Source organism: Lagenorhynchus albirostris, chromosome 7 (assembly GCF_949774975.1).
Source record: "Lagenorhynchus albirostris chromosome 7, mLagAlb1.1, whole genome shotgun sequence".
Classification (NCBI taxonomy): domain Eukaryota; kingdom Metazoa; phylum Chordata; class Mammalia; order Artiodactyla; family Delphinidae; genus Lagenorhynchus; species Lagenorhynchus albirostris.
The window spans coordinates 11,002,693-11,029,335 of NC_083101.1; the positions used below are offsets into that span (position 1 = coordinate 11,002,693).

Genomic DNA, 26,643 nt, shown 5'->3' on the forward strand with positions numbered 1-26,643 from the left:
TCAGCAGAGACAAAGGCGCTGTCGCTTGAGTGCAGAGGCACCGCTGCGGCTCTCTTGTTCCCACAGACGCTGCGCCTGCGGGGGCGGGGTGGGGGGCTGGAAGCCGATGTGGGGGGGGTGGGGGGTGCCTCTCGGCCCCTTCGGAACGCCCACCGCCTGCAGGGCGCCTGCGCCCTCCAGGCAGGCCTGCAGGGACCGCCTCCAGCCCATTTTGCAGAAGGGGAAGCTGAGACTCAGAAGGACTGGGACACCTGCCAGGGGTGGAGGCCAGCTGGGGGTCTGGGGTCATACAGACCTGGGTTCAAATGTGCCTACGCTTACCCCCACGTGACTACTGCTGTGCCTCAGTTTCCTCATCTGTGCGGGTGGGGGCCCTGACCCCAGCTCTGCCACTGACCCTGGCTGGTCAGGGCTCCTCTCTATGCCTCAGCTTCCTCATCTGCACAGTGGGAGGGCGACAGCACCCCTCTTTCCCCAGGTCACCACATGAAAGGAGTCAGCAGATGCCCGGGTTTAGCAGCACAGAGCTCAGCCCCCGGTCAGAGCTCCATAGGCAGGCCTCTTGCTCTGGTGGGAAGGAATTCCCTGCTTGGAGGGCTGGGCAGTGCTAAGCCCGCCCCTCATAGGCTTGTCTCTGGTTTAAGGCTGTGGGAACCCAGGCCCAGAGAGGCTGGCAGCGACCAGGGTCCCTGAGGCTCCCCTCAGGCCAGGCCGAGCTCTCCTTGAGCAGGGCCTAGGTGGTCCCGGCCCTGCCCTGCTCCCCACAGGCCCCCCCATCACGTACTTGCTCCTCACCGGGTTTGGAAGCCTCTCAGACTACCAGGCCTGGAGCCCGGCAGCGCCGGCCTGGGAAGGGGTCCTAGACTCACTCCCTAAGTGAGCCCCTCCCCAGAGCACTGCATGATCACTGACAGAGCCCACAGGGCGCTAAGGGGGACTTTTGGGCACCAGCAAGGAGCGGAGTGAGGGGAAGAGCCCCTCACATTGTGGGAGGTCGGCTGTGGTTGCTTCTCAAATCACTTCCATTCCGGTACAGTGGGGCTGAGGGGGTGTCGGGACACCAAAGGGAAAAGGGGAACCCCCTGAGGTGGGAGCTACACCTGAAGCCCTGAATGTGGTCAGCTGCATGGCCTGAGGACAGAGGAGGTCTGTCGTTGGGGGGGGGGGCCCGACTCCTGCTCTCCTTGCTCTGGGGGCCCTCGGCTACCCTGGTGATGACTCTTCTATCCCCAGTGGCCTTGGCATTCAAGTTCTGCCAGCCGCTCCCAGCCCCCTTCAGCCTGGTAACTGAGGGACGGGCCCTCTGGATCCCCAGGGGAAGCCCCACCCCAGGCCCGCCCTGGTCCCTGTGGTTTCCCTGACCCTGCCGGTCACACTTGCTAGCCCCTTGGCAGAGTCCTGCCACCCCTGTCCCAGCCTCACCGGTCTTTTGGGTTCTGCAATGGAGGAGAACGCTGTGGGGATCCTGGGGCCGTGCGTCCCTAGTAGGGGGAAAACACTCGAGCAGGTGAACTTATAGGAGGCTGAGGTAGGAAGCTCTCTCTCTGCTCCCCCCACCCTGGACAGGAACCTCATTATCAAAGACCCTAAGAATCCACTCAAAAGTTTACCTCATAGATTAGCGATGAAGAAACTAGGGCCCAGAGAGGGAAAGTAACTTGCCCAAGGGCACACAGCAGGGGAAGTAAGAGCTGGGATTTAAATTCCTGGCCTGACTCTTAAGTCATTCAACCCGTGCCCTATCTCAGGGCCCTGAACCTCATCCCTTCTGCATGGAAACCCAGGGAAAGTGACCCTGGGCAAGCTCTGCCTCTGGGCTGGGCACCAGGGACCCTTGTTCCCTGGTGGTGGCCATGGGAGGAAAGGAGCCTTTTCTAAGCCATCCCCTTGGTCCCGCAGTTGCAGAATCCCCCAGGCCTCAGTCTCCTTGTCTTTAAGATGGGCTAATGGAATCTGCCGTGGCCCCCTAGCTCAGCCCGAGCACTGGGGAGACCGATGCAACAGGTGGCACTTGGACTTGAGGGTGGTGTGGTCTTACCTCTAAGAGCCAGGTGTCTTCAGGGTGGAGCCAAGACTACTGGGTTGTCACGGGCCACCTCCCAGGGACGTGAGGGCCTAGGGTGGAACCCCGGGCCCGCGGGACAGGAGCGAGCCTGAAAGGAAAGGGCGTCAGCACTGGGATCCGGCCGTAGGTGGGACCTCCCACCGTCCCACCCCACGGACCCCCGGCCTGCCCACTGTGAATGCTTCCGCTGCCGCCTTCTCAGTCATCCTCTGCAGAACGCTCTGGACCTGGAGGATGGGGCCAGGGTCAGGGCTGGGACCTTCTCCTGACCTCCACAGGCCAGTCGCAGAGCCCCCTGCAAGTAAGCCCTGCCCGCCTCCACCCACATCCTACCCTCCAGCAGCCAGTATCCCCTGACTTACCTCCCCGTGTTGTAGGCTGCATAGACCAGGAAGATGTATGGCCCCCCCGGGACAGACCCGGGGTGAGGGTGGATGTCACTACCTGGGAGCCCCATCCCCTTTCCCCCAGTGTCTGGCCTGGCACCGCAGCAGACACACCTCCAGAGACATTTAGAGACACAGGAGGATGAACACAAATCCTGCCCTGCCCCCCAGTCCGCCATGGGGAGCAGGCAGTTGTGGCATTCTGTGGCAGAGAGAACCAGGAGGGGCCTTGCCCCGCTGGACCCCCTGCCTTCAGTCTCTGGTCAAGAGGCAGCCTCTCTGCCCTCTATCCCTCCAAGCCCCACCCCCCTGACCTGCCCCATCCTCACACCCTCACCATGTTGCAAGGGTGGGGAATGGGAGAGGCGACACCTTCCGGAAGCTCCAAGGCTAAATCAGGTCCAGGGACAGCAGACCCTGGTTGCATTCTGATTGTATCTCTAGCTGCGTGCCTCTCTGAGCCTCTGTCTCTTCATCTGGAAAGTGGGGAGGAGGCCAGGACTTGCTTCCGTCTGTGTGTGAAGGACTCAGCACAGTGGCTGAGTCATAGCTGGCTCCTTCCCACACATGCGAGGACCACTACGGCCTCGCCACTCACAAACCACCAGCACACTTGGGGTGACACTTGACCCTCACAGCAGCTCCATGGTTGGGGGTGGGGGGATTCATTCTCCCCATTTGATGGAGAGGGACCCTGGGGCCCAGGGTAGGAGACAGAGCAAAAGTGTGACTCAGCGGGTAGCATGTGGAGCCTAGGACTTCCTCAGGTTCCCCCTGGACAATGTAACAGTTCCTCCCCAAGAGGACACAGGTGAGGGGACATGGGGTTCCTTGAGGCCCTCTAGTTTCCCAGGGCTGAGAGCTGGAGCCCCAGAGCCTGACTACTCCCCCTGGCTCCCAGGCACCAACTGGGTTGCTACCAGCCCCAACTCTGCCCCTAAGACAGACTCTGGGCCTCCCAGCCCCCCACACCCAGCCTCTGCTCTCTCCAAAGCCCCTGCACAGCCTCCCCCATCCTGTCTCCTTTTACTCACTCCTCACACCCAAACAGATGCACTCCAACCCAACCACACCAGCTCCTGCCTAACATCCTCCAAGGCTCCCTAGTACCCCTGTGGTGAAGTCTGAGCTCCTCACAACAGCTCTAGGGACCCTGCACAGTCTGGCCCCCATGTTCCCTCCTGTCCCCTTTCTCACCAGCTCTCCCAACCCCATGTCTCCCTCCATCTGATCCCACTGTGCTCCCCTGACTTAAAACATTCTTCCCCCTCTCTCCACACAGCGTTCAGGTATTAGCTGAGAATCACTGCCTCCAGGGAGTGCCCATTCTGCCTCCCCATACGGCCCCGACTGCCCCTTAGCCTTTCAGCCTCAATCGTGCCCGCTGTGGTTGTGTGGTTTTGGTGTCTGTCCGTCCCTCAGGCTGAGACCCCCAAGGGTGGGTTCCTCGATCTTGAGTTCCACCACTTTCCCCAGTATGCAGCCCAGCACGGGAGGCGCCGGGGAAGTACGTGCTGAATGACCGAATGACACAAATGTGCTCAGGTTCACGGCGCTCCTGATGTGTGCCAGGTGTTATGCTTTGCCCTTTGCAAATATCTTGCCAGTGGAACCCCAGAACGGTGCCACGAGGTGGAGAATATGATCCCCCCCTTTATATAGATGTAGAAACTGAGGCCTGTCTCAACTTGTGCAGGCCTCCCAACAACACTCTCAGGCAGGGTAGGTGTGAGCTACAGCTAGTTGCAGAAGTGAGGCTCTGCTCTTCCACCACAAAACCTGGCACAGGGGCCAGACGGAGACAAATCACCAAGAGTGAATGAATGAGTCAGAGCAGATTTCAGTCCCTCCAGCCCCAGGCCTGCTCCCTGGTCACCTTGGGCAGGTCCTGCCCAGCTTACGCCCAAGACAGAGTGAGAGAGGGACGGGGCTGGAGGTGGGGCAGGAAGAGAAAGACATGGAGAGACCGCAGGTATGATGGAAGAGAGAGGAGAGGGAAAGGCCAGGCCTGGGGAGGGAAGCAGCCGGGAGGGACCCAGAGAACACGGCTCTGAGCCTAACTTGGGGACCTGCCCTGAGACAGTCACAGGAACATCAGAGTGGGCCCAGGTCTCATGCCTTCTGACTCCCCCATAAGGCAGCCTCTCCCCTCCTTTACCAGACCTGAAGTTCTGAGGCTGGTTGGGAGGGGGCAAGAGAGGTGACACTCAGAGAGAGGGAGAAGCAGGGTAAGGGACCAAGAGACAGCGGGTCAGAGCCCAACAGAAGGGGAGATGTAGAGCCAGGTGGGTCCATACCAGAGGAGGTAGGGACAGGGACAGGAGCCTGTGACAGAGCCTGAAAGACAGAGAAAGAATCCCAGGGAAAACTCAGAGACAGAGACGAAGTAATGAGACACCGGGAGAGGAAAGGACCTGCCCTGAGAGGGAGGCAGACAGCGTGGTGATGGTGGCTCTGGCTCCCTGGCTGCAGCTCTGCCCACCTGAGGGCCACAGGCAGGGATGGAGCTGGAGTAGTTGTCATAGCAACAGGATGCTGGTGCCCTCGCCACTCTGAGGCAGGGTGGAGAGACCTGGGTAGGGTCCCTCTGCTAAGTGGGCTGAGCTGGAATTCCAGCCCGCAGAGCTCTGGGAGTGCAGGGCTTGGAGGAAGGGCTTCTCTGTGTCCATCTCTGCCTCCAGGTGCTCAGGCCCCGCCAGGTCTCTGGGAGCCGTGCTTCTTTAGGAAGAGCGTTGGAACCCCAGTTTTTCTTCACTCTCCCGGCCCCTCTCTGGGCACAACCTCCATCCTCCCTGAGCAGTCTGCACCCCCCACCTCCCACAGCCCCTGTCCTTTCCCCTCTCCATTCCCATGCCTGCCTGGCAGAGAGTGGCGAGTCCCCAGGGCCCAGGGGGAGAAGACAACATGGACCAGGACCCTGGAGACCAACCCCCTTTGCACCCTCCCTTCTTCCTGCCTCATCCCTCCCTTAACACTTCACTCCCTGGTCTTGGGCATCGTCTGCCTCCCCGACTCATGTCACCTCCACAAGAACAGGGCATTTTGCAGCCTCCTTTGCTGCTGTGTCCCTGGCGCCTAGCACAGTGCCTGGCCTCTAGTGGGCATTCAAAACATCTCGCAGGGATGGATGAATAACTGACTGGATGAGGGTGCCCCTCCTGACCCCAGCTCCCCACCCCCACTCCCAGCCTCGGCAGCTCTTCCAGGAACCAGGCCCCTCTGCGGTCAAAGCTGAATATCCTGATGGCTGAGAACAGACTCTGAACTTGGGCCCCAGCGCTGCTCCTTCCTCCTGTGAGGCCATGGAATCTCAGTTTCCCCGTTTGTAAGGCCTATTCAGAGATATAAATATGATCCTGGTCAGGACTCAGAGCACGTAGGCATCCATCAGCAGGAAGCCCAGCTCTGGGACACAGGGACCCTGGACAGAGTTTGCACTTGATTTCCCGAGCTTGTCTTTGTCAATCCGTGGGACACCTCACTTTTCAGCCCTGAGAGGGACCTGGGCTCGGCAGAGCTGGGAGTGGGGAGTGCAGACAACAGGAAGAGGTGCTGGGGGATACAAGGGAGGCTGAGGGGCAGGGCAGGGCGGGGGCGGATTGGGCCCTCCTTGGACTGACCTCCCTCCCAGCACTCAGCTCCCAGGGCTGTGGCTGTTTGTGTCTGTACCTGGGTCCCCCATAGATCTGCAAACCCCCTGAAGACAAGGGCTTAGTCTGACCCATCTCTGTGGCTCCAGGACACAGGACCTGAAAGGCACACAGGGGGGTTCCTGAGGTCCCATGTTACTGCTTCATTTACGTGGGTCATGTCCTTCCAGCCAAAACCTTTTCTGAACCGTTGTCCTCACCGATGGAGCAGCTCATGCTGCCCCACAGTAGGCCATCCACAGACCCCAAGGGGAGAGGTCCCTGGTGTCCTGCACCTCCGTCCTCGGCTTCCTGCCGAGGCCGGAAGTGGCTCTAGCACAGCCTGGGGACTGGAACTTCTGCTGCGCCCTTGAGCGTCAGGGCACGAGGCATCTTAGCCACCCCCTTTCTGGGCCTCAGATTCTTCACCTGCCAAATGGGCCCCCAAATCCTCCCTGAGATACTGCTCTTTGATTGGAGGTTTGTTTCCTCTCTCCCCCTCACCCGCCCTCCCCTTGACAGTGTCCCTGAGGCTGCTGGTGACTCCCATGACAGAGAGGACACTCCCTCCCCAGCCCCCTGACAAACCAGCCACACCCTCTGGGCTCCAGTGCATGGTGGAGCCCTGGTCCCACACGGGCCCTGGGCCCGGAGGTACCTGCAAGGAATTGAGGCCCACGGTGGCATAGGCCCAGGCTGGGCTGAGGTGCACCAGCATGCTGACCAGCCAGGTCAGGCTCAGGATGGGCAGCAGGACCAACACTGGCTTCACGGTGGCCCCGCGGGACAGCAGGCTGCACTGAGGGAGGCCAGGGGGCCAGGGGGCTCCCCACGGGGTTCTGGGGAGGGCAGCCCTTGGAAGGTGCCTGGAGAGGGGTCGGGGCTGCAGACTGGAGACTGAGGCTCAGGACTTAGGTGTAGCTGGAACTTTCGGCTGGACCTGGTGGCCCCTTCTCAGACACCCAGAGTGGCATGAAGTAGGGGTAGTGGCACTGGGGAGATAGGGTCCCAGTCCCAAGCGGGGCTCAAAGGAAGGGAGTGGCAGCTGTCCAGGGGGAGGGCTGAGGCCTGGACAGTGGGTCCAGGGGGCATGGAGTCTGGAAGGGGACCCCTGGGGCTGCCTGGCTTTTCAGGCCCCACTGGCTTGGGCTGTCCTGCCCTTGGCAGAGGGGTGGTGGTGAGGAGGAAGGCTGGGGGGGGTGTGCCCGCTCCAGCAGGATACGGTCCTGGAGAGTGATGGGGATTCTTGGCAGGGGTAGAGACCTAGATTCTCACCCTGAACCTGAATTTCTAGGGACTGCCTGACTTGGGGGTCTCTTCTACCTTGTCCCCACCAGGCCATCAGTGCTTTCTGCAGAAGGTGAGTCCCCAGGACAGTGGCTGGTGTCCACACCCCACGTCATATACACACAGGCTCAATTACCATCCGCACAGGTAACACGCATGGGCACAGACTTCCACACGCCCACACGCATGAGCATGTGTGCTCATGCAGCACAGACACACTGCAGACATATGCTCATTTATAGCCTTGCACTCATAAGCACACGTGGCCACACCTGGCTCCCCCCACTTCTTCTTGACCCCCCCAGTCTGGGGCCTCACCACATCTGGATCGGGATCTGCTGCTGCACACAGGGCTGCGGGCTCAGCGTGCGGGCACGGCGGCGGGCCCTGGACACGGTGACAATCACCACACGGACCAGGATGCAGGTATTGGCCTGGAAATCTGGTATCAGTGGGGGCACCCTCCCCCTTCCCTGACACGTCCCTCCCCTGCAGGGGCCCCAGGTCTCCCCGCTCACGGCCAGCACGGGCCCCACAAAAGCCCAGATGGCATCTGTGTGCACATTGAGCCGGCAGTGCCCAGTGGCCACGTAGTCATGGGGGGACACGGCCAGGGTGATGGCCACCATGGCCACAGGCACGCCTAGGGGAAGAAGAGGTGACCTCAGGACCGTGTCTCTCGGGAGCCAGCCCCCGTCCAGAGCTGCATCCTCCAGCTGTCCCATAGTAGTGGGTGTACTGGCGGCACTGGGAGATCCAGGGAGTGGGGTTGGGTGGGCCTGATATTTTGGGTGGCACTGGAGCCCGAGTAGTTGGGGAGCGGAAGAGCTGAGATTGAGTCGAGGCCTTAGGGCTGAGAATCAACAGAGTTGGAAACTGGCGATTGGCGTGGGGTTAGCTGGCTTCAGATTAGGGAGGCAGTGCCGGGGGCTGGGAGCTCAGGCAGTTGAAGTGGAGGAGGATTAAGAATTGGAGCTGGGGGCTTCCCTGGTGGCGCAGTGGTTGAGAGTCCGCCTGCCAATGCAGGGGACATGGATTCGTGCCCTGGTCCGGGAAGATCCCACATGCCGCGGAGCGGCTGGGCCCGTGAGCCATGGCCGCTGAACCTGCGCGTCCAGAGCCTGTGCTCCGCAACGGGAGAGGCCACAACGGTGAGAGGCCCGCGTACCGCAAAAAAAAAAAAAAAGAAGAATTGGAGCTGGGTAGAGTTGGAGGTCGACGGAGCTGAGTTTGTGTCAGACACAGGCGCTGGCCACTGGGTGGCGCTGGGTGCCGGTGGAGGAGGGTGTTGGGCGGTGAGTGTTGGACATAACAGAGGCCACGCAAGGCAGGGTGGAGTGGAACAGAGGAAGAGTGGGGAGCAGAGGGGCCTCACCCCAGCCTGTGGCGTAGCAGAGCGGCTTCCTGGGGCCCAGGCGCATGCGCACAGCCACCACCTTGCTGCACAGCGGCAGCCCTTCCGCCAACATCCAGGAGAAAACGACCAAAGAGAGGAGGTGCATCACTGCTGTGACGGCCACACACGCCACCTGTGTGGGAGGGTTAGGGGGGTCCCCACGGAGGCCGGTCATGGGTGCGGTCCACCCTGGGTCCCCTGTCCGTGCCTGGCGTTGCCAGCGCAAAGCAGTACGAGCGGGTAGGGTCTCGGGGCAGCGCCCTGGGCCCAGCTCCAACATTCAGGGTTTTTCCTCTCTAGGCCGTACTCCTCCCCGGAAATGGAGCCAAGTGAAGATATGGGGGGCAACCTAGGAAAGGCTGAAGGTGCTTTCCCAGGCCCCCCTGAGCTCACAAGCCCACCCGCTGGCCGCCCACCTTGTTGGCCTTTGCCCACTCGTTGGCCACGAGGAAGCCCTCGGCGGAAGCCAGGGAGAAGGTGAGGTTCTTGTGGACTGTGGCTCGTTCTGACTGGGGGACCCCGGACAGGCAGAGGAGTTGGTTAGCAAGGACCCTCCCCCCCTCCCCACCTGCGTCCCGGTGAACCGATCAGTGAAGGAGGAAAGGGCGGCTCCACAGGGGCTTCTAGGACCGAGGATGGACACCCACCTGAGGAGGGACGTGGAGGCCCACGAGGGGCAGGGCGGGCCCAGGGTGCCAGGCAAGGTGGTGAGCTTGCCTCACGCGGCCGCCAGGAAGAGCAAGAAGGTGGTGGCGAGGGCACAGGGCACACCGCAGCCCACAGACGAGAGCGTCCTCAGCAGGGACCCCCCGTCGGGGCCCCTCTGTGGGAGGCACAGAGACCCCGGATGACAGCAGCCCCACCACCGCCCTGGCCCGGCGGGACACTCGCCCGCACCCCCCACCCCCCCCCGGCAGCTCCCAGGCTCCTCAACTGCCTTCTCTGCCGTGAAGCAGGGATGGTCAGGCCTGCACACAGCAACTTGATAATGAGCATTTGCATGTTCTCTCCTGCTGGAGAGGGGCCCAGCTGTCACGGACTCCTCAGATACCGAGAAGCACTAGACTGTAAGTGACCACCGACATGCCCATGGGGAGGAGGGGTGGCATGTGACAACCACCCACTGAGGGGGAACAGGGAGCTGGCACGGATTACTCACGATGTGTCCGATGTCCACGCTCTGTTTTTACAGGAAAAATGCATTCGGTAGCATGTTTTTCAAGCGTGCTCCTGAACAGGCCAAGTGACCCCAGCATTCCTGGGCTCAGACACCGTCTCACTCAACCTGAGTCCCCTTCTGGTCCAACGAGCCCACCTTGCTTGGCAGCCTCCTGGAATTTGGCTTCCCCCAAGGCTGTAAATGCTAATGCCTCTCAGGGGCCTGTCTTTAGTCGCGACTCATTTTACTTCTAACCTCACCTTGGCCATGGCTTTACCTACTGGCTCTTGGGGCCAGCTGAGACCCCTCCTGCCCTGAGCACCGGAGCACAGACCCCGCAGACCTGCAAACCCATCGCCCACCTGTGCCTCCTGAGACGAGTCCCTCATCTCCCGGTGGCCCAGGTCACCCCTCCTCCTCAGCCAGTCTTCCACATCTCCCCACTGCTCCCTGGCCCAGGGCCCCTCCCCTCTCCTAGGCCAGGCCCGCAGCCCCCGAACTGCTTTTCCCCCCTGGCCCCCACCTCAGCCTCACTCCCCGCACCAGCGGCCTCCCTCATGTAAATCTAACGCCTGCTTCACACTCTTCCACATCTGCCCTCTGCAACAGGACCACGATCCAAGCGCGTGGGCCTGGCCTTCCAGGCCTGTGCCATCTGACCCATGCCTACCTTGTTCACTGCCATCCCCTGACCCCGGGCATCGCACTGGAAGCCCCAGACACGTTGCAGTTCTAGAACGTAACTCGTCTGCCATTTCTAGCCTCCTTGCCTTTGCTCAGATGGGCCTCTGCTTGGAATGCCTTTCTGTTCAATTCCAGTGCATCCTTTAAAACTTGGTTCTGACATCACCTTCCCCTGCCCCCCTGCTCCCTCCCCAGTACTCACCTGGACATCGTACACCTGCAACAGGACGGCGCTGTGGTTGCAGAAGCAGGCGGTTGAGTCCTGGTACAGAGCGGTCACGGAGCAGCCAGTGGTGGCCCAGGAGCCCCCTGAGTCTGGGCTTGGGGTGAATAGTGAACAGAGGGCTCTTGAGATGGGCTGGACATGGGGCTGGGGGACAGGTGGCAAGCAGGGGAAAGCCTCTCCCCAAAGCCTGGGGTCCCTCAGTGCCCTGCCTCTAACCAGCTATGTGACCTTGGCCAAGTCACTGCCCCTCCCTGGGTCTCAGTTTTTCATCTGTAAAATGTACTTTTCTCAGGAATGGTAGGAGGATGGGGTTGATACCAATGATCACCATTGATTAACTGCGTTAATTACTAAGCAACAGTGATTGATGTTCATTCCCTCATCAACTCTAATACCCATTCCACAGATGAGTCTCTTCCTAGGTACCCCACAGAGTAGGCTTGCATACCTACTATGATAGGGAGCTCACTACCTTCTGGGTAACAGGCTCTCCTGCCCCAGCTTGTCCCCAGTTGAGTGGGGCTTGGAACCACCCCTGCAAGGAAGTTGGTGAATGGAGGCCAAAAACATGCTTGAGTCCTGTCTCATCCTCAAGTAGAACGGACGTTTTTTTTTAATTTTAAAAATTTTTAATTTTTATTTTTTGGGCCATACTTCAGGGTATGCGGATCTTAGTTCCCCAACCAGGGATGGAACCTGGCTCCCTGCAGTGGAAGCACAGCTCTTAACCTCTGGACCACCAGGTAAGTCCCTGGATGTCTTTTTTTTTCCAAGTGCCTTATTTAAAGAACTTGGGGGACTTCCTTGGTGGTCCAGTGGTAGAGAATCAGCCTTACAACACAGGGGACGCAGGTTTGATCCCCAGTCAGGGAACTAAGATCCCACATACTGCGGGGCAACTAAGCCCGTGTGCCACAACTACTGAGCTTGTGTGCCTCGGCTAGAGAGCCCATGTGCCGCAAACTACAGAGCCCACGCCCTCTGGAGCCTGAGCACCACAACTAGAGAAGAGAAAACCCGCACGCCACAACTAGAGAGAAGCCCACACACCACAACAACGATCCCGCATGCCTCAACTAAGACCCGACACAGCTAAAAATAATTATTTAAAAATTAAGAAAAATAATAAAGAAAGAGCTTGGAAACTCACCCGATGCTGAAGTTCCAGAAAGCACAGACAGGCTCCACCAGCTTCGGAGGGAAGGCCTAAGGGCAGCCAACAGGGACAGGGCAGGTGTGTGAGCACATGTGGGCAAGGAGAGAGGCCAGACGATGCAGGGGGATGTGGAGGCCTCCTGCGTTTGAGGGACCAGGGGGTTGCCCAGCATGGGTCGTGGGTGCAGGGACTGGAGAAGAATGCCGGCAGGGCGGCAGAAGGAAGGTGATGTGAGTAGAGTTTCAGGTTGGCATTATGGTTAATATCGAAATCCTAGGAACAAGCTAACAAGCTAACAAACCACTGTGAGTCTTCCCTTCAAGATGCTCTGCCTAGTAAGAACACACAGGTCTCTATCTGCTGTTGGGGAAAGAGCTCGCCATATATATATATATATATCTTTTTTTTTAACATCTTTATTGGAGTATAATTGCTTTACAATGGTGTGTTAGCTTCTGTTGTATAACAAAGTGAATCAGCTATACGTATACATATATCCCCATATCTCCTCCCTCTTGCGTCTCCCTCCCACCCTCCCTACCCCACCCCTCTAGGTGGTCACAAAGCACCGAGCTGATCTCCCTGTACTATGCGGCTCCTTCCCACTAGCTGTCTATTTTACATTTGGTAGTGTATATATGTCCATGCCACTCTCTCACTTCGTCCCAGCTTACCCTTCCCCCTCCCCGTGTCCTCAAGTCCATTCTCTATGTCTGTGTGTTTACTCCTGTCTTGCCCCTAGGTTCTTCAGAACCATTTTGTTGTTGTTATTAGATTCCATATATATGTGTTAGCATACAGTATATGTTTTTCTCTTTCTGACTTACTTCACTCTGTATGACAGACTCTAGGTCCATCCACCTCACTACAAATAACTCAGTTTCTTTTCTTTTTATGGCTGAGTAGTATTCCATTGTATATATGTGCCACATCTTCTTTATCCATTCATCTGTCGATGGACACTTAGGTTGCTTCCATGTCCTGGCTACTGTAAATAGAGCTGCAATGAACATTATGGTACATGACTCTTTTTGAATTATGGTTTTCTCAGGGTATATGTCCAGTAGTGGGATTGCTGGGTCGTATGGTAGTTCTATTTTTAGTTTTTTAAGGAACCTCCATACTGTTCTCCATAGTGGCTGTATCAGTTTACATTCCCACCAACAGTGCAAGAGGGTTCCCTTTTCTCCACACCCTCTCCAGCATCGCCATATGTTTTTCAGTACAGGAAAAAGCTGCCTGACATTCTGCATAGTAGGAGCCCATTTATGGTTAAAAAAAAAATAAGGTTCTATGTAATTGTGAAAACACATGCACAAAAGGTGTGGAATCAGACACACAGCCAACTTAACAATAGTTAGGTCTCAGTTTGAATGTGTTATAATGAACATGTTAGTTCTTTTGTAATGAACAATGACAACACTATGGACTTTATGTCATCAAGCAGAAAGAAGACATCAGGTGGCAGGTGGTACCTGTCCCAGACCAAGCAGGGAGGCAGCCTGAGCTCAGGACTTGGGCTATTTGTCCCGACTGGGGAGGGTAACAGCAACATCACCTCACTAGAATATGATACTTTGTGTTTTGCAAAGTACTTTCATGTCCTTTATTGTTGTTGATATTCATAGCAACCTAGGGGACAGGTATAAATTTATGTAATTTCAGATGAGGAAGGTGAGCCTCAGAGAGGGGAATTAATCTGTTCAAGGTCACACAGCAGAGAGCTTAGACTGGGTTGTGACTTGGTCGACTCCATGCTCCTTCCACACTCAGTGACGTTGCCTCCAGAGAACATATTATTCCTTGGGTTGGCTGAATTATTACCACATGTATTCATTCACTAATAATATTTTTCCTGGGTCTCAGGTACTATGTTAGGTGCTGGAACACAAAGAAAACCTGCTGTTTGCTTTTAAAATGGACGATTGTTATACCACTGGTCACATTTTCAAGTGGTACAAACTGAAATATCAGTGCAGCTTATACACTCAAAAGCCACAACACTGTTGGTGTCCAGTAGTTCCATACCTGGCCATGTATCCCCAGGAGACAGTCACCAGAATCAAAACATATTATAAGTGAGGATTTTCACAGGGTTAGGCAGGGTTAATTGTAATAGAAAAAACTCTGCAGATACTCTGGATGCATGGAGGGGAAGGGGTCAAGTTCATTTTGGACCATCCCCTGGGAAGGGGGTGGGCGATTCTGGACTTGGCCGCAGTCAAGGCCTACGCATTGCTAGGATCAAGCAGCAGGTGAGAAAGGACAGGATGGCAAAGGGACATCTGTGACAGAGACAATGCAGAAAACACCTGTGGGGAAAATGAAAAACACAAATGTTTACATGGCTCAGCTGAAAGCGCAAGGGATTTGATTTTGCAAAAGGGAAAAAAAAAAAATATATATATATAGTATTATGTACCTAGAAAAAGGCTGAAGGGAAATACATGGAAAAGTTTAGGGCAGCTATCTCTGGGTAATAGGATTTGTCTTCTTTATCCTTTTCTACATTTTCCAAATTTGCCACAATGAGCAATCCCTTACTTTTATTTATTTTTCATTTTAATGTATTTTAATTCATATAATTAATATCTAAATACAATCTCAGAAGTTAGTTGTTTGAAAATATAAACAAAATTGGTAAACTTCTAGCTAAACTGATCAAGAACAAAAAGGCAAACATCATTATAAATCCTACACATGTGAAAAGGATAATAAGTGACTATTATGAACAACTTCCTGCTAGAATTGAACAACCTAGATGAAAGGAACAATTTCCTTAAAGGGCACAAATTACTAAAACCATCTCAAGAAGAAATAAAGCACCCCAAACAATCCTATATCAGCTTAAGAAATAACTCATACTTTAAAAACTTCCCACAAAGAAAACACCAGGACCGGAAGACTTCACTGGTCTTCACTGGCCTATCAAGCATTTAAGGAAGGAATAATACCAATTCTGCAAAACTCTCTTAGGAAACAGAGGAGGAGAGAACTCCCAACACATTTTATGAGATTAGGATTAACCTGACACCAAAACCAGAGGAAGACAGTATAAGAAAACTACAGAACATATTACATATTCAAGAATATAAACACAAAAATCTTTAACAAATATTAGCAAATTGAATCCAGCAATATATACAAAGGATAATACACCATAACCAAGTGGGGTTTATCCCAGGAATCCAAGGCTGGTTTGACATTTGAAAATCAGTCAATGCAATTTACTATATTAACAGAATAAAAGAGAAAACCATATGATCCTATCAATGTGGAAGAAACATTTGGCAAAATTCAATAGCTATTCATGATAAAAATTCTCAGCAAAGCAGGAAGAAAAGAGAACTTAATCTGACAAGGGGCATCTACAAAAAGCCCACAGCTAGCATCACATTTAATGGTTCAAGACTGAATACTCTCCCCCCTAAAGTTAGGAACAAGACAAAACTATTTGGTCTCATCACTCCTATTTAATGCTGAACTAGAGGTCCTAGCCACTGCACCAAGGAAGGAAAATCGGAAAAAAAAAAAAAAAAAAGACATGGATTGGAAAGGAGAAAACAAAACTGTCTTCATTTGCAGACAACATGATCAGGGATGTAGAAGATCCTAAGAACTCTATAAGAGAGCTACCAGAAATACTGAGTCTAACAAGGCTGCAGGACACAATCTCATTATATAAAAATCAATTGTATTACTATATACTTGCAATGAACAATTTAAAATTGAATTAAGAAAATAATACCATTTACAGAAAAGGGTATATCTAACAAAATACCTTCAAGACCTGTACCCTGACAACTGTATATCACTGCTGAGAGAAATTTAAGAAAACCTAAATAAACAGAGGGATATACCTTGATTAAGGATTGGAAGATTCATTGTTAAGATGCCAGTTCATCATCTTATTTCAATTTGAGAGATTTAATGCAATCCCAATCAAAATCCCAGTAGGTGTTTCCATAGACATTAACAAGCTGATTCTAGAATTTATATGGCAATGTGAACACCCTAGGCTAGCCAAAGCAACTTTGAAAAGGAAGAACAATGTTGGAGGACTTACACAACCTGATTTCAAGGCTTACCATACAGATACATTAATCACAACACTATCGGGTTAGTGTATAGATCTCTGAACAGAATAGAGAGCCCAGAAACAGACTTACACATATATGGACAATTGATTTTCAACAAAGTTGATAATTCAATGGGAGAAAGAATAATCTTTTCAACAAATATATTGGAATGGGATGTCTATACGGAAAAATAATGAACTTCAACCCCTACCCAACATAATACACATAAATGAATTGACATAAATCATAGACATAAATGTAAAGGTTAAAATGATAAACTTCTCTGAGAATATCTTTGTGACCTTGGGATAAGCAAGATTTCCTAGATAGGATGCAAAAAGCGTAAACCATGCAGGATAAAAACTGATAAACCAGACTTGATCACATTCAAAACTTATTTTCCAAAGACACTGTCAAGAAAGTGAAAAACAATCCAGAGACTAGAAGATATTATTCACAAAACGTATAGCTGACAAAGGACTTGTATTCAAAATATATAAAGAATTCTTACAATTCAATGATAAGACAAATAATTTAAAAATTGGGGAAGAACAAAGCAGGAGGCATCATGCTTACTGATTTCAAACTATATTACAAAGCTATAGAAGTTAAAACGGTATGGTATTGGCATTAAAAACATACACATAGATCAATGGAACAGAATAGAGAGCCCAGAAATAAACCTATGCATATATGGTCAATTAATTTATGGCAAAGGAGGCAAGAACATACAACGGGGAAAGAACATTCTCTTCGATAAATGATGTTGGGAAAACTGGACAGCTGCAGGCAAAAGAATGAAACTTGACTACCATCTTACACCATAAACAAAAATTAACTCAATATGGACTAAAGATTTGAACTTAAGGTCTGAAACCATAAAAATTTTAGAAGAAAATATAGGTGGTAAGCTCCTTGACATAGTAGAAACAAACAAACAAACAAAACAAAAAACCCAAACCATCTGATTAAAAAATGGGCAGAAGATCTGAATAGGCATTTCTCCAAAGAAGACACACAAATGGCCAACCGGTACATGAAAAGATGCTCAGCATCACTAAACATCAGAGAAATGCAAATCAAAACCACAATGAGATATTACCTCACACCTGTTAGGATGGTTATTATCAAAAAGACAAGAAATAACAAGTGTTGGAGAGGATGTGGAGAAATGGGGACCCTCATACACTGTTGGTAGGAATGTAAGTTGGTGCAGCCGCTATGGAAAACAGTATGGAGGTTCCTCCAAAAATTAAAAATAGAATAAAAATTAAAAATACGATCCAGCAATTCCACTTCTAGGTATCTATCCAAAGAAAATGAAAATACTAACTCAGAAGAGATATATGCACCCCGATGTTCATGGCTATTTACAATAGCAAAGATATGGAAGCAACCTAAGTGTCCACTGATGAATGAATGGATAAAGAAATTGTGGTGTATAATAACGGAATGTTACTCAGCCATAAAAAGAATGAAATCTTGCCATTTGCAACAACGTGGATGGAGCTCAATGGCATTATGCTAAGTGAAATAAGTCAGAGAAAGAAAAATACTGTATGATCTCACTTATATGGGGACTCTAAAAAAAAAAAATCAAGCTCATAAATGCAGAGAACAGATTGGTGGTTGCCAGTGGTGGTGTGGCAGGGGCAGGGAGAAAAAGAGTGAGGGAGTACAAAGATAAAATTTAAAAAGAGAGGATCTATATGGCTTATGTGCAGAAATGTCAGTAATCAGAAAAGCAAACAGCAGACTAATGCAAAATTTTGGGAAAAAAATAATAAAGAGCATTTCCTATTAAAAAAAAACCAGTGGCTCATCTTGAAATTTATTTAATTAAAAAAATGAAAATTGGGGAAAAGATTTGAACTTATATTTAACAAAGGAAGATATATGAATGTGCAATAAGTGTAGAAAACGATGCTCAAAATCATTGGTCTTGAAGGAATTGCAACTTAGAACCACAATGAGACATCAGTACACAACCATTATAATGAACAATATTAAAAAGGCAGTTAAGGATGTTAGCAAAGGTATGGAACACTGTAATGCTCACACACTGCTAGTGGGAATGTAAGATAGTACACGACTCTGGAAAACAGTTGGACAGTCTCTTAGGAAGTTAATGTATACATATATTTATCATACAACCCAGAAAGTCCCCTTTTAGGTATTCACCCAGTAGAAAGAAATCATATGTCCACAAAAATGCTGTATATGAGTGTTCATAGTGGATCTATTCATAGCAGCTCAAACTGGAGACAACTCAAATCTCCATCAACAAGTAAATGGAGGGTCTTCCCTGGTGTCGCAGTGGTTAAGAATCCACCTGCCAATGCAGGGGACATGGGTTGGAGCCCTGGTCAGGGAAGATCCCACATGCCGCAGACCCACTAAGCCTGTGCCTGAGCTCTAGAGACCGTGAGCCACAACTACTGAGCCTGTGCACCACAGCTACTGAAGCCTGCGCACCTAGAGCCCGTGCTCCACAACAAGAGAAGCCAACACAATGAGAAGCCCGCACAATGCAAGGAAGAGTAGCCCCTGCTCGCCACAACTAGGGAACTCTCGCGAGCAGCAACAAAGACCGAATGTAGCCAATAAATAAATAAATAAAATAAAATAAAATAAATTAATAAAAAAACAAGTAAAAGGAAAAACAAATTATGGTCTATCCATATAGCGGAATTTTACACAGCACTAATGAGTGAATTACTGAAACAGGCAACAACGTAGATGATACTCAAAAATACCACCTGAGCAAAAGAAGCCAGACCATGGCACACACTGTATGGTTCCATTTATACGAAGCTTTAGGAAAGGCAGACTATCTAGAGTCACAGAAAACAGAGCAGTGATTTCCTGGGTCAGAGTGGGGAAGGCTGACGGGGAAGGGGCACGAAGAAGCCTTTTGGGAAGGTGGAAAAGTTCTATACCTTGATTGGGGCAGTGATACATGAGTATACACACTGGTCAAAACTCGTCAAGGTATACACTTAAAATGCGTGTTTTAGTCTATGTAGATTTATATACCTTAATGAAATTGATTTTTAAGAAGTCTTGAGATGATATACAAAAGATATAAGCTGTGGGGGGTGTGTGTGTGTCCGGGATTGGTGGTTTTGAGCAAAGGAGACTTTAGCTTTCTCTGAAATGCTCTAAAGCTTCAAAAGCGAGAAGGAATTTGTGTATTACATATAATGAATTAAATGACATATCTTGGTGATCTTTTCTTGTCAATTTACAGAAAAATACCTCATTCTTTACATAATCTCAGCTGATATTCCATTTTATAGCTCTATAAGGCTAAGTAATCCCCTATTGATGGACATTTAGGTTATTTTTATGCTTATGAAGCATACTGCAGTGCAGGTCTCTCATATCTCCCTGTATTATCTGATGGGAACCACCAGTTTTTCAAGTCATGCAGACCTATAATGAAATCCCAGCTCTGCCACTTATAAGCTGGTGCCAGGCACAGCACCTCTTCCAAGCTCACTTTTGTGGAATGGGCCGTTGGAAGATTAAATGAATGCTGCTTATTTAAGGCACCCGCCATAAAGTAAGTGTGCAATGCACTACTGCCCTTCTCCCTCTCTCGAGGACAATGCGATGGCTTGTGGATGAGTATTTTTCTTGAACATTTTAGACCTTGGTTGTCCAGTGAACAAATACTGGGATGTAGCAGGGGGCACCAAACCAGGATAACTGTACCAGGTGGCTGTTTCCCAGAAGCATCGCCCAGTACCTGCGCCCAGTGTTGCAGGTGAAAGGTCACAGCCGTGTTGGGCTCCCCGGTTTCATCCCACACCTCAGATGAGATGATTGCTGACCCCACCTGGGTGCTTAGGAACCTGTGGGGAGAAAGGGAGCTTTTAAGGGCACCAGGTATCTGTGGGGGAGAGGTCATACATGTCTGGGGTCATGTCACCCAGGCCCCTGCAGAACAGATGATACCCTCTGTGGAAAAGTCCTGTGCTGGGAATTAGGACAGCTGGGTTCCATTCTTTCTGGTAATTTGAGTAAGCCCTGTTCCCTCCCTGAGAGTCAGCACTGAAGCCAGGACCCCAGGCAGGAGCTGAGCCATGTTCCCACCAGCCCATCTTTGGCAGGCCCAGAAATTTGCGTGTGTCAGGGGGGAGCAGGTTTGGCCCTGGGCTGCCAAGGGCAGATATGCCTAACAGAATGGGGGCTCTGGGAGGGGATGGAGGCCTAGCCTTCCCTGGTGAGGGGATCCAGGCCCTCAGCTGCCTGCTGGGTGGGACCCACTCACCTCTGCATTCTGCTTGCCTCTTCAGAGGTGTCAGGGGCCTGGGGCTCTCGGCCAGGGGCCCCCAGGGTGTACTGGAAGACACTTGAGCTGAACCAGCTGTGGATCATGGTGACTCCAGAGAGGCCTGGATGAATAGAAGGGGGCCTAAGACCCGCCCAGTGACTGAGCGAGCACCACAGGTTGGTCCTGAGGGAAACGCTCTGCCCACCTCACACATAGGGAAACTGAGTCTCATAGAGGTTAAATGACTTCCAGAAGATCACACAGCTAATAAGTGGCAGAGTCAGAATTTCAACCAGCCATAGTCGATGTGCTTAAGCTGCCGGCTGCAAAGCCCTTTGCCCCTTATCCTAATCCTCCAGCCCTGGGTGGCACCGAGGGAAAACGTGTGGTTGAGGGGAGGGGACTAAGTGAACACCTACCATGTGGTAGGCGCTTTAAGCTTTTAACAACCCGAGGCGAGTACTAGTAATACAGTTTTACAGATGAGGAGGCAGTTCTGAAAGGTGAGGTGACTTACTCAAAATAGCAGAGCTAGCAGCTGTGAGGGCTGAGGTTTGACCCAGACCCCAACAGGACCCCACCACCCCTCTCCCTCACCCGCCTTTCCTGAGGAGCCGCCTCACTTCAGCAGCAGGGATGAGGATGTGGCCAGGCCCCTCTGGATGCCCACCAGGCGTCGTGAACACTTGGCCCTCCGTGCTGGTCTCCCTCAAGCGTAGGCTCCGCAACTCCAGGCCTGGGAGCAAATGGGGCTCAGGGGCTGGGCCTCAAGAGGGAGGTCTTTCTGCTGGGCTGGCCGTGCTGGCAGGGTCTGCTTCCCCTCTCCCTGCCACACACCTAGGAGGCCACCATTCCTGCACAGAGAGGTTCAGCAACTTACCCTAGGTAAGTCTGACTTCTCCAAGTCAGGGAGAGGGGGTCACTGAGAAGGGGGAGTCTCTGGGGGGATGGGACATGAATATTAATGAACTGCCAGAAGCCACTGGGCACCTGAAGGACCCAAGTTTTGCCTGAAGTTCCACTGTAAGTGCTACCCCACTCAATCTACAAACACTCACTGAGTGTGCCCTTGGGTCTGAACCTGAGATGCAGAAATGACTCAGAAATAGCCCTGGCACTCAGAGAACTTCAGGTGCTATTATGTAATTACCATAAAGGCGATAAAAGATATGTTCAAAACACCGGGGTAACAGAGGAGAGAGGAACTATCGGGAGAGAGCTAGAACTGGGGAGCCTTCCTGGCAGAGCTGGTGCTCAAGCAGGGTTCTGAAGGATGTATGCGAGTTTGCTAGGAGACCAAGAGAGGAAGAGTGTTCTGGATCGAGGGCACAGCATGGGCAAAGGCAGGAAAGAGAATGGGGTATCTGTGGGAGTCCGAGAACTCCCAGTGACCAGGGCTGAGGAGGATGTGTGAGCCCAGGCCCCACCCGGAGGCCAGATGTGTGGGACGGGTGGTGGTCAGGCTCACCGGCATGGTGGTGCTGGATGTGCGTTCGGGGCCGCTCAGAGGTGAGCATGGTGCTCAGCAGGGGCGCCAGGCGCTGCTCGCTCAACACCAGGGCCTTGGGTCCGCCCACCACCTGGGAGGAGGCCGCAACTCAGCCCTCTCTCAGACGCCGCGCCCCACAGCTGCCTGCCCTGACCACTGCGGTTAACAGGATCTCAATGATCTGTGAGGTGGCCTGCAGGCTCCAGACCCTCAGTGGCTCTGCAGGGCCTCCAGGATCAAGTCCTGGCTCCTCAGACTGACACCTGAGGCCCTGCCTGATGAGCCTTCTCTGGCTTCTCCAATGCTCTCCTAAGCCACGTCCTCCTCTAGTCAAGCTGAAGGCCTCACAGTGCTCTCTGCCTGCTGGCAGGTTGCTTGCCAACCAGGGTACACTCTGAAGGCAGGGCCGTGCCTCCTGCTTCTTTGGTCTGGCTGTTAGATCTCTAACAGGTGCTCAAGTTTTAGGTTCCAAAAAGGAAACCATGCGGGGTGAGGACAGAACAGGGAGGGGGAACATGCACTAATGGGACACCTCCTCTGTGGTGGGCAAGTGACCTGATAGACGCCTACTCCTCTCCATTGCCTAAGCAAGGCAGGTATGATCATCCCCATTTTCCAGGGGAGAAAACTGAGGTTCAGAGGCCAGTTTTCCCCAGTCTGTCACGGTGTCTCAGATCCCCAGTAAAACGTGGGCTTACACATCCCCTAGGATGGGGAGCATCACCTGGACAGGCGAACATTCCACTGAACCAGCCTCCTGTGTTGTGCCATCCCCACCCCACCCCCAAGCCCAGTTTTGAATTCTGGCCTGAAGTCACAGGGGGACCATGTCTGCCTCTTAAGCCCCAGAGCTTTTCAGGCAATGTTCATGACCCCTCATTTTCTCCCTCTCTAGGCTGATGACTCCCAGGCCTGCAGCCACTTCTGCCACGATGAGATTTCCAACACCCTCACCATCTGTCTCTTCTGTTCTCCATGGCTGAACACTCAGCAGAGAGGACCTCCTGCTTAAGGTGGTCAGTGGACTGTTGGATATGGGAGGCCCTTATTGACTAGTGGCTCTTAATTTTTAACTGCAGAAGTTGTTCAAGAGCAGTTGTATGTGGAAGTTCAACTTACAAAACAGACAGAAGAAGGGCTTCTCCTGATGGAGAGATGGAGCTCAGAGATGGGTGCTGACTCGCCCGTGGCTACACAGTCGGTGGCAAGGTAGGAACCAGAGCCCAGGCCCCTGCCCTACCGAGCCCTGCCAGCCTCACCTCGCTGACTGACAGCCACACACCAGCCAGCTGCTCCTCCAGGACCAGGCTGGCCCCAGACACGACGGCCTGGCCCAGCTGCTCCCAGGGCCGAGTCATGGGCTCTGGCTCCCATGTCCCAAGGGCTGCCACACTTTTCAGGAAGTGCATGACAGCCAGCAGCGCAGCTGGCCCCAGTGGAGCTGTCTCCTTTGTCAGGACTCTCTCCAGGATTCCCAGGAAGCTGGAGGCCTCGGCCAGGGACAGGTCTCCGTGGGCTTCAGAGAGAGAGGGTCAGGGAGGAGCTGTGGAGCAGAAGAGCTGCTGACTGCTGGTCTGTCTCAAGGGGACCTCCTGCAACCTTAATTCCTGCACACACATTAGGTGGGTGTCCCCTTTACAGGTGAGGACACTGAGGTGCAGGGATGCCACCCACAGTGCCCCCAGACTCTCCAGCTTCCTGGAACGGGGATCACCACAATGGCATTGGCCAAGGATTGACTTGGCTGATAACATCCTGGCCAGACCATGACTGGGCGTCCTGCAGCTGCTGGTAGGTCTCTGCAAAGGAGTGGATGCCAGACTGAGCCCTGGGCAACATCCTCCGCAGAGGTGCCCCCTCCCCCTGTGCCGCTCGGGGAAGAAGCCGCACACTGACGGCTGTGTGTCTGGAGCCTTAGGTGTCCTGGATGGGGAAACAAGCAAAGAACGGCAAAATCGCCTGCTCGAGGTGACTCCCACACAGCTGGGATTCACCCCCAGTTCCGTATGGCCCCATTGTCTGTGGTCTAGACTCCGTGGAGGCCCCTGAAACTCTGAGAAGATTCTGAATTCCCAGGCTGCCAACTGCTCCCCCTCAGCCTACACTGGTCCATACCCAGCGTCCCCTTCAGCAGAGCCCAAGGCACAGCCGGACAGGGCGCACCTGTCCGGTAGCAGTAGAGGAAAGGCAGAGGCTGCAGGCAAAACAAAAAGCCCTCGGTGCGGGGTCCAGGGTCCTACGTAGGGCATTACTCTGAGGGCACTGGCCAGGGTGGGAGAGATGTCAGGGCCGCATCCTGGCTTCCCATGGGTCCCTGTGACCCACAGCCCGTTCGGGCCTTGAAGGCGCCTGCACACTTGAGGGGGCGCCAGGACGCGCGGTCCCGGAGTTAGGGGGCGACGTGGGAACCTGGGAGAGCAGTGCTGCAGCCAACACTGGGAGGAGCAAGGTCGCCAGGGGGCGAGCCCATTCAGGCTGCTAGGACTGGGCGGACGCCCGAGGTACTGGAGGCCTGGAGAGGGCGTGGCCAGAGGTGGGCGTGGCCCGGTGGGCAAGAGGTGGGCTGGGTCCCCCAGTCGGAAGGGAAGCGGATGGGAGCCAGGAGGTTGGGGGTGGAGCCAAAAGGTGGGCGGGGCCTGACAAACAGGAGGCTGGGCGGGCCGTACCCAGACAGAGAAGCTGCACCCGCACCGGCGGTAGCAGCGAGGGTGTGGCGTCCGGGGCGCCCAGATCCCAGCGGAAGAGGAGGCCGCCAGGGGTACGGCACGCAGGCCCGTGCCCGGTGCAGCTGCGCGGGGCTCAGCGCCCGGTCCCACAAATGGAAGTCGGTGAGGTTGCCGCTGAAGGCGTCACGCGCCTAGAAGCCGCTGCCCAGAGAATCCTGGTCCTGGCCCAGAACGAGGATGCCGCCAGGTGGCAGTGGGTGGCTCGCGCCCAGGCCCCGCGCCCCAGCGCGTCGCCGCCCGTCGGCGAACAGCGCCCAGCGCCCGCCGAGCTGCTCCCACGTGGCGCACACGTGGTACCAGCGGCCATCCCCGCGAAAGGCAGCGCGGAAAGGCGCGTGGTGCTCGCGCATCGCGAGCGCCGCGTGCACGGCGCCGCCCGGCTCGGCGAAGGCGCGCAGCTGCAGCGCGTTGGCCAGCGCGGGTACAGCCAGGGAGAAGAGTGCGGCCGCGTCGGATGAAGCGGCGTTCCACTGTACGTGCACGCACGCTGTCAGCGCCCCGAGCGCCGGCAGAGGCGTCCGGAGCCACGCCGCCTGGCCCGCGGTCCTCTCGCTGAACGTTAGTGAGGCCGCGGTGCGCGCGCCTCCGGGGACACACGGGCCTCGACCTCAGTTTCCCCAGCTGCGCACACCGTCCTGCTTCTGACGGCCCTTTGGCGCAGCTGTAGGGCCCCTTCTGGGCTTCTGGTTCCTCCCTCCTTCTGGAAGGAAGAAATGGGGCTCCAGTGCCCGTGCCCAGGAGTCAACCCCCTACTTTCAGTCCAGGACAAGGGAACCTGAGATGCGATGTGGACTTCCTCTGGGCTCAATCCACAAGAACTGTCACGGTGGGCTGCCATCTCTAGGTCACCAAAGCCCCCTCCCCCCAGCCCCCACTTCCCAGGCCCCGGCCCACACTCACGCCTCTGCGGGGGTCTTTGCAGAGGGGCCTCTCTTTTGCCCACCCAGATGGGGTCAGGCAGCTGTGGAGCGAGGACCGCATCTGGGTGCTGCAGTACTACGTGGCCAAACCGCTGCTCACAGGACTCTTGGGGCTGCCACCAGCTCAGCCGCTGCCCTGGGAACTTGCATACCTCATCTGCAGTCTCCACTACCTCTCCAGGGGCCACTGGAGCTGCAGGGCGAGAGGAGGGTCAATGTGGGAGAAGTGTGTGGGCATCTGACCCTTGCAGGGTGAGTAGGATAGGCAGGGCCAAGGACACTGAGCTTGGAGTCATTTGGGGCTGGATGGGACTGAACCCTAGCTATGCTCTATGACCTAGCAAGTTTTGTCCCCTTGCTGAGCCTGTTTTGTCATCTGTATAGTGGCAGGAATGAGATGGACATGAGTGATGCTTTCAGCCCAGGGCCTGTTATAGGGGTGCTGAACTAAATGGCGCCTCCTCCCTTCCTCTGCATTCGAGGCCGGTGTAGCACATGGGCCACGGGCTGGCTGAACTGGGGGCAGGCAGAGCCTCTCGGTGGCATCCCTCATACCAACCTGTGACCCAAGGGTTCCTTGATTCACCTGGGGAGTTGGAAGGGGTCCCAGAGAGACTCCTTATCTGAGAGAGAAGAAGAGAGGTGGGGTCTGAGTCAGGTCCCCGCGCCCATATGTACAGTTATTGAATGCCTACTGTGTGCTCCAGTGGGGTGCAATGGAGGCTGCAGGCCCTGCAGTCAGACCTGGGTTCACCCAGAGGGTGATCTTGGGCAGGTCACTTCATTGCCCTGAGCCTGTTTCCTAGCATCCGGTGGATGTTTTCATTTCTATGTCAGGGGTTTAGCTTGTGTGACCTTTGCAGTTACCTCATGATGTGAGGTGGCCACTTGGAACCCTAGCAGCTTTGAGTCCCCTTGGCCTCCTCCCCTACACCCCTCTGCCTCCCAGAAGTTCAGGTACCAGGAGGGCAAGGAGGCAGTAGCACCAGAGGGCCATTCTGGATCCAGCAGGGGCAGGCGAGGAACAGCAGGAATCACAGGCGTGGCCAATGTGAACTGGGGAAGGAAAAAAGCACAGGAAAGCAGCTCACTGTCCTGCCTGCCTTGCTATGCTACCCGCTCTGTCATCTCGCCCCTTGTTTGGCTCCCAGACCCCACTGGG

General features: G+C 53.9%; 1 protein-coding gene across 1 annotated transcript; it reads right to left on the reverse strand.

Annotated features, from left to right (window-relative positions):
* ADGRD2 (adhesion G protein-coupled receptor D2) lies at positions 1–26,478 on the reverse strand. The gene is given in 26 exon segments (XM_060153683.1): positions 1–251; positions 1,423–1,436; positions 2,428–2,472; positions 6,740–6,860; positions 7,687–7,801; positions 7,886–8,010; positions 8,743–8,896; positions 9,180–9,289; positions 9,493–9,586; positions 10,809–10,921; positions 12,087–12,127; positions 19,199–19,206; positions 19,819–19,924; positions 20,344–20,467; positions 20,948–21,082; positions 21,815–21,926; positions 23,095–23,361; positions 23,364–23,378; positions 23,550–23,569; positions 23,572–23,634; positions 23,999–24,097; positions 24,502–24,595; positions 24,597–25,144; positions 25,462–25,674; positions 26,041–26,104; positions 26,443–26,478. Coding segments are annotated over 26 exon segments (3,087 nt in total).
* Between the last annotated feature and the right edge of the window lie 165 nt (positions 26,479–26,643).